The 17,887-nt window shown below is 45.2% G+C and overlaps 1 protein-coding gene across 1 annotated transcript in view; it reads left to right on the top strand.

Moving 5' to 3' along the window:
• Positions 1-14,894: 14,894 nt before the first annotated feature.
• The window catches only part of adgrl3.1 (adhesion G protein-coupled receptor L3.1), a 72,977-nt gene continuing 69,984 nt past the window's right edge, over positions 14,895-17,887 (top strand). The window contains exon 1 of the mRNA XM_071531735.1: positions 14,895-15,100. Within this exon, the coding sequence (XP_071387836.1) occupies positions 14,910-15,100 (191 nt within the window). The 5' untranslated portion in view covers positions 14,895-14,909. The remainder of the gene's footprint in view (positions 15,101-17,887) is intronic.

Genomic DNA, 17,887 nt, shown 5'->3' with positions numbered 1-17,887 from the left:
CACAGTTCATATCTGTGCTGTAACGCAAGAGGCAGAGGTTCGGCTCTAATGTCTTCTGCGGAAATCTCATTTCTTCCTCGTTCTGAAAGGAATCTGCGGAATCTACATTTTGACGGAGTCTTTGAACTCTCATTTGCTGAGCTTCGACAAATCTTTGCAGGTTTTGCGCGCTGTGAGTGTTTCCGGGGAAAGCATCGGGATCTCACATTTGGAAAGGAAAAAAAACCCCATTGCGGCTTCATGTGAATCTCATTATCTATGTCCTAAGAAGCTTCAGAGCTCCGTTGCTCCGCGCCGGGCCTTTGTTTTTAATGTGAGGTTAGTTTGAAATGAAGAACAATGGGGCGAGGAGGACCCAAAGACGGCAAACGTTTATAATCTTCTTTAAAGAGGCAACAGAGGGAGCTGGATTGACGGGGCGGATGATGGAGGGGAAGGAGAAAGAAAAAGGGACGGATAGTTAAAAGCGGAGAAGTAAACAAAGCTGGATGGAGAATGAGAATTGCGGATAAAAAGCTGGGGGGAAAAAAACTAATTGATAAATAGATGAGAGAAGTTAGAATTAAGAGTCAATTTGAACAACGTATCATAGGCTGCATCCGCCTGCTAACCAAGCTCAGTCTTTGTATGAGAGCTTAATCTAGGCCATGGGCATCCGGTCCTGCCTGTCTGTCTGCCTGCTCTTTATCATGAGCATGCAGCATCATTCACTGCTGAGGTGGCTGTTCTGTATACTGTACAGGACAACTCTAACTCTCTCTCTCTCTCTCTCCCTCACAAAACTCACCCCCTACCCACCCTACACATACACACACACACACACACACACACACACACTTTCCCTCTCCCTCTCTCTCTCTCTGCCTCTGGCTCCAAGGCTTGGCTCTGACAGATCCATCGTGACAGTACTGGGTTTAGAGCACAGTGACAGAGCGAGAGAGAGAGAGAGAGAGAGAGAGTGAGAGAGGGAGGGAGAGAGAGGGAGGGAGACGGGGAGGAGGAGAGAAAGGGTGGTATGAAGGAGAAGACAGATGAATCAAAGGAGGGAAAACAACAGCAGTGGCAGTGGAATCAGCATCACTACGTCTCCAGTTCTCTAGTTGACATAATTGATTGTATCAGAGGCAGTTTTGTACACCATTAACTTCCCCCTTATGGGCTACTCCACTCTACTGCCATGCAGAATTGAAAGATTACATGCGCGTGCGTGTGTGTGTGTGTGTGTGTGTGTGTGTGCATGATTGCGTGTGTGTGTGTATTTGCATGTGACACATTTGCACGTTTTGTGTGCTTATTTGTTGTTGCTGGCTTTGTATTTGGCCAATAGCACAAGCACATTTATTTAAATGCACATGCATCTGTTGCAGTACATGTATGAATATGGCTAGACAAACTCTGAGATAGGCTCATATCTAAATCAGACATGAAGGAGGGTGGAGAGCAATAAAAAAGAGAATATTAGATACATGTCTCAGTAAAATTCCTAGATTTCCGCGCTGCTCTCTGTGTCAAGTTGTGTCATGTTATTGTACAATTATACTTATTTCTCTCCTAGCTTTTCAACACTTTTTTAGTCCAATATATGATGGGTCGAGTTTTGGTTTTACAGTCTTTGTCTAAATATTTGACAGAGATGGAAAGGGATGAAAAAGAGAAATTGATAGATATTGTGTTGTGAACCTCTTTGAAACTCTTTGACTCTTTGATTTTAATCGCCCGAGGTTATTAAGTTGGTTTAAGATTCTCCTCTCCTCGTCTCCTCTCCCCGACTCACTCTGATCGCTCCTGGCACTCCCTCTCTCCCCCGCTCCTCTCTGCCTCCATCCCTCTGTCACTCCTCCTTTATTCCATCCCTCCATCTCTGCCTTCCTCAGCCTCTCCCTTCCTGACCTCGTCCATCTATCTCTTCCTTGATCTTCCCCTCTCTCTCTCTCTCCCCCCTCGTATCCTTCATCTCCTCTCCCCCTCCCCTCCTCCTCTACGCCTCTCCTCCTCTTCCCATTCTTCCCCGCATCTCTCCTCCTCGCCCGTCTCGTCTCATGAGGGAGCGGAGGGCACGTAGAGTTGATTAGACCGGAGCATTAGAAAGTTCAGAGCGGAACAGAGCAGAGCGTGGTGTCTAGCCGCCAGGCGGCGAGGAATCAGAACGGCAGAGTCTCACAGACGAGGTCGTCGGAGGCAGATTTTCAGGGTGGTTTCGGCGCATCCGATTTCTGGGAGCGTCCTCGGAGCAGCCAGAGGCAGCCATGCGGAACTGCAGCGGTCCGGTCAAAGCTGGAGCCTCCCCAGACGCAATTTTCTGACGGGCGTGGAATGTCTAACATGGAGGGAGAGGATGAGGTACTATTTCAGAGTGCAAGTGATTTTAAAGGGATGAATCTCAAAATTTCCACCATTTTTCATCATAATGAAAGGAGGCTAAACTCTGATTCATCCCTCACAGTCCATACTAGATATGTTTTGAAACAGAAAAACGATGAAATATCAGCACCACGCTCGAAATTTTAACACCACAAAGCAGGAGACGGAGGTTACAAAGATCAACATTCATTCATGAGATTAGATGGCGCAAAATCCCGGTCCTGTTCATTTTTTTCACCTAGGCCACTTCGATTGAGACCACAAAGAACCAAAAACGTGTGACATTGATGTGGGGGTGACCTATACCTTTAAGGCTACACTCCAGCACTCTGCAGTTCTTTGCAGGGAAGCCACACAAAGATTTACAGCCACCGCTGTATGAAATAAATTGCCAGCCAGGCCACTTGTCTTCGGGGCAGGTTGACAAGAGTGCACATTCCTGCACAGAACACCCCCCCTTCCAACACACACACACACACACACACACATACACCCTCAATCCACCCACCCACACGTACACACCCACCCCGCAAACACGTGTGTGCGCACTCGCCTGTCAGAAAATAGCCTGTGGGAGCAGCCATATTGCATCTAGTTGCACCAGCCAAACATATAGATCCAAAATGAAAGACACAAGCTGATGTGGCTGTGTGTCCAGTTTGGTTATGATTTGGCCAGCGGTGAGGTGTGACGCTGACTGATTGTTAATTGTGATTTTAATCTGGTCCGAGGGGGCTTCTATGTGTACCCACCCTTCCCCTTTTCCACACACACACACACACACACCACATCCCGACACATGCAACAGTAGGGATACATGTTGTGGCCCACATGTCAAGACGTCCATATTGTCGGGAGCTGACAGTATGTTTTCCCTGAGCCTCTGGTCTCACCAAGGGGCCACTCCCTGCTAATCAGTATCTGGGGCTTCATCAGCACAGGGCAATTATGAGGGCGGGCCTTCTATTCAAAATCACCCATGGTAGTGTGTGTGTGTGTGTGTATTTGTCTGCGTAGGGGGTGTAGCAATGTCTTTGTGTGTGGTAGGAATCTGAATGAGCATGTTATATATGTGTGTTTCTTTGTGCGCCAGGTACAGATGCTTGTGAATGTGCGTATGTGTGGTGTGTGTGTGTGTGTGTGTGTGGGAAGGGGGGTACACATACAAGCCCCCTCGTGCACGTGCGTGTGCACCTGTGTGTGTGTGTGAGTGTCTTATGTCTCTCATTAAAGGCCACAGGCCAGACTCCCACCCACTCCTATGCTGATTAGCCCTCTCTTCAGCTCCACACTGCCAAATTAGCTATCTGATTTGGTAAGAGTGTGTGTGTGTGTGTGTGTGTGTGAGCATGGTCGCTCTAATCAATAACATTCTCTCAGCCAGTCTACCTGCACTGGTGATAATTTGCCTCACTACCCCGAGCCCACTCACACACACTCTCACCCACACACACATGCACACAAATGGTCCGTGGTGGTTAAACCTCCCCTAGCAAGCCAACTGGAGGTAATTTACCGTGGCTTGGCGGACACATGCCATTTTACTGAACACGGTACTGGCCCCCTGAGCTTCGTTCCGCTTAGACTTCTCTCCAACAGAGCAAAGACCGAACAACTGAAGAGAGTGAAACAGAGAGAGAGAGGAAAAGAACAGGTGAGGAAAAACTACAGGGAGAAAAATGGCAAGGGAAAAAATAAGACATAAGCAGTCGAGCCTCCCGCTGTGCAATAATGGCCCATTTCACAATGAATGTGAGTAAATGGAATAGTGGAAGACATATGCGGCGCTGTGTTTTTCTGACCAAAACACGTCAAATGCTTCCCCTGATTGCCACTGTGTCAACAAAGATTTTACCATTAATTTCTTCAAAATGAGGTCCTCTGATGACAGGCATATGATGTTTTTTTCAAAGACTGACACAATTGAGGCATGCTTGCTTGTTTGCTTCCATTCTAATAAGGAAGTGCAAGTAATCCATGTAAATACACATTTAATGTAAATACACATTTACCAATGAATACAGTATAGTAGAAATGTACAGCATCTCAGTTTGCTGCTGTTCTATTTATTCATTTATTTATTCATTTATTTTTTCAACTATTCAATCTACTTTACTGACATCCGTTCCTAATGTGACTCTAATGTAAAACTACACAAACACACACACACACACACACACACACACACACACACACAGTAGTCTTTTAGGCACACACACAGGGTAGCCTACAAACGCAGCATGGACACATTTGAGACTCTCTGCCTGGAGGCGGAGGGAGTAGGGCATCTGGTGTCCTAGTGATAAGCGTGTGTGCGTGTGTGTGTGTGTGCGCGCGAAAGTATGTGTGTGTGTGTGTGTGTGCGTGTGAGAGAGAGACGTGCGTTGACAAGGTAGCCCAGTCCGGTCAGCACTCATTAGTGAAAGAGAGAATCCCCGAATGAGGAGTGCTGCTGTGACAGGCAGGACTCTCGTTAGGGGACTGGCACACACACACTCACACACACACACACACACACACACACACACAGGATCAGGCTGCCTCGGTGCATAGAGTCAGCCCAACATCAATTAGTCCATGGATGCATGCAATATAGTCTCTGAATTCAGTGTCCCTGGTTACAGCTCTGTTAATTCTGACCCTATAGGACATGAAGATTCAGGGCAGGGAAATATAGGACATGGAGATAGAGACACTATTAGGGAGCACATTGTTGTAATGCTACACTAAATGATAACTTGTTGGAGCAATATAGTGTCGAAGAGTAGTGAACTCTATCTAATGAGATGACAGTAATCTGATTCTAAACACTGTTTTTTTGCTACAGTTACTGAAATCGAACTGCGATCAGACACAGATTCCGGTGGCACAATAATGAAAGTAAACAAAATTGATGATTACATTATTGGGTCAGAGTGATCTAATAGACTCCTGCCTTGGAACGCAGACAGATAGAAACAGCAGGTAAATCAAAGGACTTGGACCCAGGGACCGCTATTAGTTTTAGTCTGATCCTGCTGATTAGTTGATGTTTTGCTCAGTTTTATGCAGATGCTATGCAGCGAAGCTCTCCAGTGACATAACTAGCTCATGATAGAGATAGAGAGTTCATTTAAAAAAATACGGCTCATTTATTTGAACATTTTAACAGTGAGTGGGTTCAGACAGAGCATATAATGTTTGCCAAACCTTAGGCGAGTGATAAACTGATGAATACGGGATGTAAATGCAACACATATGTTCTGGAAATTAGCACCATTGCTGCCTGTTTATTCATAATATATTAACCAATCAACACATTAAAATAATGAAGGGAAACAGGTTAGATAAATAGGGCAACGCTCCGGGCAATCAGCGTTGTCTATGCATTGTGGACATTGTAGATGGAACGTAATTACACCATTATCCGAGCATATGGGACTACGTAGCTCTGCTGAATTATGAACATAACTTGAGTGATTTGAGTTTGGATTAGTCCCGCGCCGCTCTAGGCGATCACGCAAAGTATTGTCTGTAAAGTCACTGTGAGCCTCGCAGAAAAGAGAGGGTTAATTAACTGATAAATGAGATGGTTGTGGAACATACGGGATGATGGAATAGCTTTTGAATTATGGAACAGTGGAATGCTGTGGCTGGTGGCGTCCGGCCATATGTCAGTCTATGCCTCCTGTGTCTAGATGGGGACAGCTGGTCAGATTGCTCATGTTCAACTGAGTTAGGGACCAATCAATCAAAATGGGGCAGCGTGTTGCGTTGTTTAAGGGGGTGGGGGTGGGGGAGGCGATGAAGCGAGAGAGTCTATTGTGATTTTACCAATTTGGTGCCATTAGGGACATTTTGTAAGGAGCTGTTAACAGATTTGATTGTGCTCCACTGGTAATATCGAATCAGTTGCACCACACGATACTCAGCGACTTGAACGTGTTAGAGGAGCGGAAGGTTCATGTATTTTGAAGAGGATTTAGCGCTAGAAAGGCCAAGGTGTCAATTGTTGTTGGCTGTTCTGAGGTTACAGAACTGAAATATCTCGCCTTCAAATAATGCACAATGCCTCCCTTTGACATTTCCGAGACTCACTTTCTGCACAGGCCGGTGTTGTTGGGTTTTCATAATCATGCAGGGAAATGGTACTTAGAACTTATTTACCTCCATTTCAACAGAGCGGCTCTCAATTGATGGCAAGCTTGACAGCCTCGATTGATGGCAAGCTTGACAGCCTCAATTGATGGCAAGCTTGACAGCCGGCTTTTAAATGGAAACTTAGACTAACTGTGTTTTTCACTCATTCTTATACTCAGACTCATTTTGGCTTATGATGTAGACAATATACCTACTTATGTTATGTGATATGGAACGTTCATAACCTAATCATGCATGCATATCTAAACATGGATATGGATTTACATGAATGAATCAGAAGAGAAATATATTTTGGGAATGTTGAACAAGCAGCCAAAATAATTACCACCCAGTGCCCACAAACATAAATCTTCTCCACTACTCAGCACATCAGAAGTTGAAAATATTAAAATGGTAAAATCACTGCATCAGAATCAACAGTCTGGACAACATGACCTGACCGGATAATGTGTTTTGAACTATTTGATATGCTGGGATGCTTCCACTCTTTTTGGTTTCATTTATGCCTAAGTGGCTGTCATGGGGGTTAGTTCTACCGGATTTCAGATTTTGCGGTCAATCACAAATCAAAATGACTTTTCTTTTTTAATTTTCCAGTTCAAGGATACATTTTGACATCCGGAAATGAACGCAAACCCAAACGTCTGCACGGCTCTTATGGCGCTGGATGTCTCCACTATGGGATGGCCTGCGTCAATCTAGCTGCTCCCACACAAGAGAACCGCTCCACAGTGTATGCATGCCTCTGGGTATATCTGTCTATCTGTCCCGTCTGCAGCGGGAGGTTTTGTGTCATTCCGGATGTTCAGAAGACGACGCGTTACGGGTATGCATGTCTCCGGTGGTCATGTGTCTGTGTCATCCTGACTGTTTCTAAAAATAAAAGCTATAAAAAAGAGGTATACATATAACTGTAGTTGTAGCTATCCATCAAAAATCTGCGGGAGCGACAGCGCCACACCGGCTGTTTGCCTTCACAGCATGGCGCGGCTGAGATGGCCAGCTATTGCCTGTAGTGGCTGCTGGGCCAAAACGCTACCGTCGCACTGATCAATAGTCTCAGTTACACATGATGTATTTCCCATGGCTCTGCCTGTCCGCTTGACTCCATCTGTCCCTGGCTGTCGCAAATTCCTCTCCCTTGTCTTTCTCTCTCAAACACCATTTCACACACGTGCACTCATGCAGAGACGCATACACACACATGCACAGTCGCACACACACACACACACACACACACACACACACACACGCACAGAGAACTGTACGTGCCTGGTTATCTGGGGCTGGGTGTGTGCTCCCTTGAGAATGTCGGAACGTTTAGGCACAAAATAGGGCTGCTGTTACCTCTGAACTACTGTCATAAGAGATGTTGTTTATTCCACATCAACTTAAATCATAGCATAATAACAGGAGGGATGGGGTGATGCTTCTGCCGACTTAAAATATAATACACACACATTGATTCACTGTCTTAGGAAATGTTCTCGTTTGACATAATAAAACTGCGCAGCAATAAAGTGATTGAGTCGGTGATTGAATGACTGAGCAAATGAGTGAACGGCGTTGGTCAGCTTCGTAATCAATTTGAAGAAAAAAAAAAAGAGAAGAAATTATGCTTACCAATCCGTTACTTCTATTACTAATCTCCAAGACCATCCTCCAATTAATTGTTTATCGTTGATAGACCATGAAATGAACAATTAGATTGGGACATCAATACATTTCACACTGTGACGCTGATGTAGAATACCAAGCGAACTGAATCCCAACACAGCGACTAGCATCATTATGCAAACATTAAGCACCATTTTGTCGTATTTTTCTGCGAGGTCAACATTTAGCAATTAGACTCCCAGTTTCTCCTCAGATTTGTTTTTCATATCGCATGGCATATGGTCTTTTGTCTTGTGAAGTGTGCATTCGTAACAAGATGAGATTAGATTTTCTTGTCCTTGTTGGTGTTTAGCATTGAGTATCGTTCCATCTGTATTCAAGCTGTAAATGTCTCCGCTACAGAAAGAAGAAGCTACATTAATGGTTCCTTTAGAAACTGTTATAGCGCCATGAAGTATTGTTTTGACACTCTTTAAAGGACCACTCAGGAACTATTGAAAAGTGCATGAACCACTAGATTCTATATGAAACTACTGGGTATGGAAATACTAATGGTTCCTCAAATAGCAACAATTCTATCATCCGACATTTTGGATCCATCTATTTAATATTTTAGATTTAGATTTGGCATCTGGTGAGCACATCCTGTGTGTGTGTGTCCCTGCAGGTCTGTATGGTGTCAGTCACACTGAGCTGTGAGAGGACCAGCTCCCCAAGACAGCGCCTGGGCTCCACAGGAAGTACCTGCACATCTACTTCCAGGTCAACCTCGGACGTCATGTGGACCGCACGCCTGCTCTTCCTCTGGACCCTGTTCGCTCCCATTGCCATCGGTAAGATATGAGGCCACATGCACTCCACATAGTACACACTAAACACATGATAACAAACATATGTTATGCACACACTTGCTTGTGGAAAGGTCATTGAAAGTGAGTCACTGCATGTAGGTCTAGGCGATATATCGTATAATATAGATATTGTGATATGAGACTAGGTATAGTCTGGGATTTTGGTTAACGCGATATTGTGAAATAACGTAAATGTTGCTTCTGTCTTATGAAAGCACGAATACTCATCCCCAAAATGTCCTCACATTATTGATAACAAGGTATTCGGTGCAATATTTGTGTGATATTTTATTTTGTCCATGTCGCCCAGCCCTAACTGCATGTGTATACAACAGGCCACATGCAGTGACTCACTTTCAATTATCTTTCCACACATTCAGAGCCACTGTAAGAAAACAGTATCTGCCCACAACCTACCACAAATTAAACCGGCTGTGTCTTCCCCTCCCCCTCCGCCCCCGCACTTTCAAACTCACACCAGTTCTGAAAACTTTGCAGTAAACACGCGCCAGTTACACTTTTTCATTTCCATATATCCTCCATCTTCCTGCTGTGCACATTCATATCTCTCCCTCTCTCTCTCACACGCACATGTGCACGTACACGGTGCACGCGCACGTGCACACACACGCGCATTCACACAAACAGGCACAGTGCAGTGCAGATGCAGCCCCAGCGGGTTGTCTGTATGTTTCCTCCTCTCCCCTGTGACGGTGGGCTTTGAAGACTCCTAGAGGGAGCTCTGGCCCACTTGGACTTAATCCTATTAATGGCTGCTGTCAATCACACTGTTCTGAGGAAAAACTGCCGCGCACGTGTCCATACACACAAACTGCACACACACACACACACACACACTCAGGCACATGCATGCTCACTCGCATGCTAACATGCGGACACTTAGATGATGTACTGTAAACACTAAAATACACACACTGATGCAGAGCCTACTTGAGTGCACACACACACACACACACACACTCACTCACTCACTCACAGCAAGTGCACACAGACAGACACCAAGGGCTTTGCTTTAAGACCAAGAGATGAGTTTCAGTCAAAGGTATTTGCATCAGTGTCTAAAGAATAAGTCGACATATGCAAATCATGCTGGTTATACTTAGCAAGGATTAGTTGAAACAAAGACAGTGTAGCTTGAGGACACACGGCAGCAAGCACTCCATCTACTTCACAGTCTTGTCTTGTCATTATTTCAGGGTTATGTGAAGTAAACACAAAAAAAGCAGGAAATAGTGGGGAAAGCAGGAATATTAGAAAAAAAGTACAGTATGTTTCTGGGATCGAACCTGTCTAGCCTGATGAAGACAAGTGAAATAGTTCCACAAACTCCAAATCCCACCCATACATAGTTAAACTGTAACATAATTGCAGAGAACTTCAATATTAATACGTGAAAACTTGCAGACACATGGAAAGTTGCAATATTTTTGGGATATTTCGATTTCGGTCAGATGTTTTGGATCTGACGCAGAAGAACCCACATCTCAGACACTTTCATTGGCTGAACACTTTGGCAGTTCAAGTGAGAGATCACCTTTTAAATCTCTCTCCTCTTCTCCCTCACCCTCTCTTTCTCCCTCTCTCCATCCATCTATCTCTTTCCCCACTCTCTTGTTCCTTGGCCCAAATGTAAAAATCGATATCCTTTTGTTTCAGCCCCCTGAGGCAATGAGAGAGTGTCTGAATAAGATTGTCTCTACTGTCCATGGCTGCCAAGTTTCTGTCACCACTTACACAACTAATGACAGCCACATTAACATGCACTTGCCCGCACATGGGTTGTTGTGCGTGTGCAAAGACAGAGCGCTAAATATTGTCCTGTAAGTGCGTGTGTGTATGTGTGCATGTGTGTTTATGTGTGTGTTTGTGTGTGTGTGTGTGTGTGTGTGTGTGTGCGAGAGAGAGAGGGAGAGGCAGTGTGAATGCAGCCTATATGCTAGTCACGCACACATGCACACACCTAGAGGTGAAAAATGACAGAAATATGTAGTGAGCGAGTCCTTTGGAAGCAGGTTAAACACAGAGCAGTTTTATAGGTGAGGCGGCTGAGACTGTGTGTGTGTGTGTGTGTGTGTGTGTGTGTGAAATTAAAAGGTGACAGAAGAGACAGGACGGTGTGTGGCACTGTGCGGTGTGAGACAGACCGTTTACTGCTGCTTATGAAGGCAGAGTGGCTCTTAATTGGAATACAGATAGACCCCTCGGTTGAGTTGTGTATGTGTGTGTTTGTGTGTGTGTGTGTGTGTGTGCGTGTGTCATAATGCTCTCTTTATGCCCAGCGGGGCCCCTGTAAGGCTACACTGTAAGACATCTGATCCAAAGCCAGTCTAGACAGCTGCCTTACAATACTAGGTATTGATCCCCACACGCTTCAATTAACCCTTTCTCCAGCATTCACATTCATGCTCATGAAGGCAGACGTGATGCAACCATCAAAAAAAAAAAAAAAAAACCTCATATAAACACTCATATAGCACAATAATGACCCACAGGCCCTCGCACACACACGCACACATGCAGCCCCCATCGTTACACCCCCCCCCCCCCCCCCCCCCCACCCATCCCTCCACTGAGACACCCACATCCTATCTGTATGGCTGCTTGCTGCCCAGTCATAGCCTGTGGTGATATGCGTGTGTTCATTAGAGAGGACATTTCCAGCAAATGCCAGTTATATGTCAGTCTTATCTCTGAGCTAGCGCCTGCCATTATCAGTGTAGGGCCCCTAAGGTGCGAGCGCCACACAGCTACTGCATGCATCAGCTATGCATTGCTGCCTCCACATGCCATCACTCTGTGCATTTGTATGCATGCGTTTGTATGTGTGCGTCTGTGTGTGTTTGCGCGTGCTTGCGAGTGTGATGCGGTGAAGGGCGGTATTAAGTAGCGCCCGGGCAGAGTGTCATTGAGCTCATTCAGATTCCTTGCTGCATTCGCGTAACCATGACGCTCGGCCGGCCAATGAGGGAGCAGAACGGAGAAGGGAGGAAGGACAGGGTTGCTATGGTTACTGTGACAGGGAGAGTAAGGGAGGAGGTGCCTCGCCTCGCTTTTCAGGGATGTTATAGGTCTGCGTTTGAAGCACAGGTACTGGCCCCGTGTGTGTATGTGTGCACGCGCTTGTGTGGGTGCATTCGGGCGTGTGTGCGTGTGTGTGTGCGTGTGTGTGTGTGTGTGTGTGTGTGTGTGTGCTTTTAAGGAATGATCAGGAAGACCTTGACAGGGTATATTTCACTACAAACAAATGTCACATACAACAACAAACAGTCACAAGCACCAGGTCTGTCGCCACAGACCACACAGTAGGAACGGGTTTTCTATCTAACTCAATGCTTTCAAAATACAATGCAGTAATAGAAATACCTGTAAAAAATAATATAATATGAATGTAAATACAAATTAAACAGAAAACAAATATATTCAGAATAAAAAATCAAATACTATATTGGCCTAACAAACAAAAATTGGCCTAAATACAAACAAAAAAATACTGCACGAAACGTCTCATATTAAAGAGAAATGTTTGTGTTCACGATAATTACTGATAAATTGATCTATGACTCAGTAGTCCTGATATTATACTCTTCATACTCAACAGCTGGGTTTCCCCTTTAGCGATATACAGACCCATCTGTCTCGTCCGTGCACGATGTGTTGTGTTGTAAAGTCATGCGGCATTACTTGGCGAGATGATTCTAAAACACCTGAGATATGTTGGGTTCTATGTGGCACTAAAATTGTAAAGCCTGGGGAAAAATCCCCAAAAATCCAAACGCATTTCATTTTGCTTCGTATTTTTTGCTCTGTGTTAATGTCATGCACAATTGCAGCCTGACATCTGGATGTAGAATGTCTTGTGGGCCAGGCACCTGGAGTGCATGACACATGAATACAAATCATCAGCAGCATTACCTTGATTCATTAGATCTTACTAACTCTAATAGAGCTATCAAACTGAAAAAAAAACCCAAAAAACAATATATAATAGGATTTTGTGCTATGGTTGTCTAACAATATCTTTTAAAAGAAAACTGAGACATCTATTATGTATTCACTGCAGAAATTCTCAGTCTGTGTATCTCCGTTCTACAACATCTTGCTCGAATGAAAACTTTAATGTCAAATTCTGTACCTTCCTCCACTCAGGACACCTTGGGGACATAAGTTTTGACAGTTGACAGCATTAGGCGAGAAATGAATACTGTGATAACTTCAACATTTAAGTATCTATTTATTCTCACAAGTTTAAATGGACAAGCCTTGGTGGATTTTCTGTTTGCATACATTACAGATTCAAAACTTGTAAAAGCCTTGGGGTGCACCCCCCAAAATACAAAACAAAACAAAACACAACCAAAAAAAAAAAAATCCCTCCTTTGTTCTTCCACTACCTCCTCCTTTCTTCCTATGAGCCAGATACAAGTGTTTGTTCAGCTATGTTGCCTGCTGTCCCAATAGTGGAGGAGATGAGAGGAGCTGCTTAAAACATCTCCTTGTGTCTCCTTAGATGGAGGATCAAGTGCATTCTCTCCTAGAAATAAATTGCATGATTGTACAACATGCCCCATCAAAATCCATGCCTCTGCAGGTCTCATCTATGATGCTGAAGCCTATAGAAGCAGCTGCCGTTTCCCCCTCCTCTCTCTCCTCTGTTTACATCTCTCCCCCCTCCTCCATCTCCTCCAAATGACTTCCTACTGAGAGATGACTGGCAGTGACCCACTGAGCACTAGACAACATCTCAACACTGCATCTATGCTTTAGCTCTCTTATAGCCCAGGATCTTTTGCCAATGTATAGCTCAGGTTTAGACCAAGCAGTAAATACATTATTACATATTGAAACAATGCATAAACAGCTGTAAATATCAAAATATGCACCAGAGAAGTTCAAGATATAGCTTTATTTTTGTCAGAAGATGTAGTCTAAGATGTAGACGTCTAATAAACTTCCACTTTTAAACCCTATATAGCCTAATTTTAGCCTTGATGTCTATAGCCATTTAACGTCTTTTAACGTAAATTGCTCAGTGGACAAGTAAAGGAAGGAAAGCAGCAGGTAATAAAAAGATTTGGAACCAATCAGTAGCTTTAATCTGAATGAAATCAATGACACCTTCCCTATTTCAGTGCAGTATGGACCGACCCATGAATCAAATTTCTGGAAATTATTAGGCATTACTATTTTTGAATCATTTCCACAGCACTAAATGCATGTAGAAATTGCCAAGCAATTACCCTCGATCCAAACTGATGTCTAAAGCCGCCAACTGTGCAACAGTAATTACCATTGTCGGCAAGTCAGTTCACTCGCGACAGTGGACATGCCCTTACCAAAATTCTTGTGCAGTGCCATTGTTTTTGCAGTGTAGATAATTAGTCTGTATGACAAGGGAACAACTTCATTTTTGGTTGAACACAAAGTGTGCCTGTACAGTTTAGGCCAGCATTGCGCACATTTGAAACACAAGCCCCGCATCACGGCGAGAATAAGCCCGGTGGTTCAGTAGGCCGGCTGCCTGACCAGTGACTGAATCACTGTTATCAACAGCAGTGATTCTCAGCCTTCTTCATATCAAAGACCCCTAATTTAGTCAACATTAGAGCCACAGACCCCCATTTGATGAGATTTTGTCTCTCAGACCCAAATCTGAGAGAATTTTTATTGTTATATATGATTTTGTCCAGAATCCCATGACTGTCTGTATTGTAGATAGAGAGATAACAGTGAAACTATGATCAAAATAGTCATTCTTCTTATGATGAGCTTCTTATGAATGAAATAATGGTGAAGTTTAACAATTCATCAATTCATCATTGTTGAGAACCACTGAAATGTTGAGAACCACTAATCTACAGTATACCAACGTGAGTGTGTGTTTCCTTCACCTGTACAGCCTCCAGCCGGGCCCCTATCCCCATGGCGGTGGTGCGCAGGGAGCTGTCCTGTGAGTCGTACCCCATCGAGCTGCGCTGTCCCGGCACAGACGTCATCATGATCGAGAGCGCCAACTATGGCCGCACCGACGACAAGATCTGCGACTCGGACCCTGCCCAGATGGAGAACACGCGGTGCTACCTGCCTGATGCATACAAGATCATGTCGCTCAGGTCAGTGCGTGTGTGTGTGTGTGTGTGTGTGTGTTTGTGTGTGTGTGTGTGGTGGGGCTAATGATGTGTGTGGCTACGTATCTGATGCCTCCTGCGGTTGGTTGTACGTCTTTGGCACCATCGCGATCCCGACACTCCCCCTTCCCCCTTAATCCTCCCAACATTTTGATCCTTAATAAATAAATGAATTTGATGAGAACGGACTAGAAAATCATAGCGGAACAAAAATAGCAATGAGGCAAAGCAACGCTCTGTGTAATGAGAATGTGTCAATATAAATATTCATTAATGTCGTCATTAGTGTCTGCTCAGTTTTTCAGAGATGATGAGTTACTCTGACTTTGAATGCTCTTTGCAGTTCTCTCTTTCTCTTCTTTTTCTCTACATCGCTCATCTCTCTCTCCTCCTCCCCACTGTCTCTCCATCAAACCACCTGTCTGTGTCATGCTGTGGTGATCTGGTTGCGATTGCTTTGGCCTGGCTCTGTCTCTCCGTTCGCTCTGCCAGCTGCAGCTTGTGTGGCCACTCTCCTACGGCCCCTGCCATCCATAATTTATACACACGCGCGCACACACACACTCTCGCGCACACACACACACACACACACACACACACGCGCGTGCACCGCACACTGCATACACTGCCCAGGGGCTACACCAGACTGTAAGCTCCAATTAGCAGAGCTAGAGGCCAAATTCAATCTAGAGGGATACTCTGTGGAGGTGACTCAGACCGAAAACAACTGTTTATCACATATATTGTCTGTGTATGTTTTTGTGTGTTTTGTGCCTTTGTGTGTGAGCATGCACTCGTGTGTGTTTTGGTGTGTAAGACCACGGACATGCCCATGCACACAGTGAATCTTCGTGTGAGCGTGCACGTGTCGAAGAAGTGCGTGCACGTGCGCTTGTTAATAATGCATGTCGAGGGCCGCATCGGGGCGTTCGCACACATCGCGGTGTGTTTGTGTGTGTGTGTGTGTGTGTGTGTGTGTGTGTGTGTGTGTGTGCATTTAGCCCTTTCCCATATTCATACATCTCTCTCCTTCAATCTGTTTCAGCCCGTCTGGTTTCCACTCTCTCATTCTCTCTATGTCTGCGTCGTCTCTGGCTTTCAAGCCGAGCTCGACTGACTGATAAAAATCAGAGCATGTTCCGCCTGCCCAGCGTTTCCTCAGTATCACATTCTCTCTTTGTTCTCCTCTCTACCACTCTCCAAGGCCAGTGAGTACGCGCGTGCGCGTGTGTGTGTGTGCATATTTGTACGCGAGCGTGGGTACTGTATGTGTGCATGTTTGTGAGTGCGTCAATGCGGGTGTGTGTATGCGTGTGTGTGTTTGTGTGTGTGTGTGTGTGTCCATACCACATAATTGGTCTTGATATCAAAGCCTTATATCTCTGGAGGGTCTCACAAGGCTTCTCAAGCAACCTAGAGAGGACCTGATATCGCAGCATTTCCCAGATTATCTCCCCATTGGGATACACTGGGTTGAAGGGGAAACGAAGCCGCGGCCGTGAAAGTTACGCTTAATCTGTTTTAGCGATGTGCTGGCCCCAGTTCTATGACTCACTCCGTTTTATCTGTTTTTTTTTGTGCTATGTCAAAATGGCTACCGAGCGTTCTTTATGTTCTGTTGAAGCGCCATTCAAAAACTTTCACCTTGAATGATTGTACAGTAGTTAAATTGTTTCGTTAGGAGCATCACACCCGGCACCTCAGTGGATACAAGCCTCCTTATGTGCTGAATTGGGTCTGTTTCGGGAATATTTGTCAACGCAGCCGTGTCAGCTACAGCTAAAGGGTGTGGCCAGGTTGAGAGAAGGTGCAGTAAAGTGTCACGAGGGAGAGTTACATGCATTCGAAGGTTCGGGTTGTTCCGTGCTGCTAACCAGAGCGGTGGAACACCTGCAAGTTATAGTGCTGCTCTACACACATAAAAGTGATTTGATGGTTTCTGGGGAGGCGCTTCACAGACACACCGCTTGTCCCTCCACTGATGCTTGAGTGCTCCGTGGACCAAGAGCCTTTCAGCACACACACACTCAGGGGAGAGGACGATCTCACACACACACACACACACACACACACACACACACACACACACACATTCAGGCACGTGTAATGGCGAATACGGACACTTGTATGAGCGTGTAGACATGGCACGCAGGCACTCTGTTTCGCGACCTCTGCCTCAGGTTTCCGTCTCGCGAAAATTACTTCTGGACTTTAAAGCGACTTTCCCCCCAAATGCCTCCGTACCCCCCTTTTCCCACTTTGTAACCTTGTTTGCCCTTCTCTTTCTCTCTCTCTCTCTCTCTCTCTCTCTCTCTCTCTCTCTCTTTCGCACCCTCTTCCCCTCTCTCTTGAAGAAGTCCCTCAACACAAAGGGAAACCACTTCAACAAGAACAACAAGGGAGGGGAGTTGTTCCTCCTTTTCTTCCGCCCCCACCCCCGCCCACCCCCTTCCCTCCTTTCCTTCTGGAAGTGTTACAGCACGCTTCATCTATTATTCTCCTATTTGCTCACACTCTCTCCATCCTTCCCCTCTTCTTTTTCCGTTTCAGCCTCTCTCTCTTCTTTTTTTTTTTCACCACTCTATTTCCACCTTCTCCATCTTGGCCGTCCCTCTCATTCCTCAAATTGCTTCTCACCCCTGTCACTCTCTTTCCTCTCTCCCTCTAACCATCTGTTTTACTTTTCAACACCCCCTTCCTGTTTTTCCATTCACTTTTTTCGCTCCCCCGGCTCAGGGGGGAAGGTGAGAGCGAGGCTGTAGTGCCAGGGCC

This window comes from Centroberyx affinis, unplaced genomic scaffold (assembly GCF_046629955.1).
Source record: "Centroberyx affinis isolate AG114_WGS23_722 - 3 ecotype Tasmania unplaced genomic scaffold, CSIRO-AGI_Caff_v1 ptg002119l_1, whole genome shotgun sequence".
Lineage (NCBI taxonomy): Eukaryota > Metazoa > Chordata > Actinopteri > Beryciformes > Berycidae > Centroberyx > Centroberyx affinis.
The sequence above is the reverse complement of the archived record's forward strand: the minus strand, read 5'-3'. Positions and strand labels throughout refer to the sequence as shown.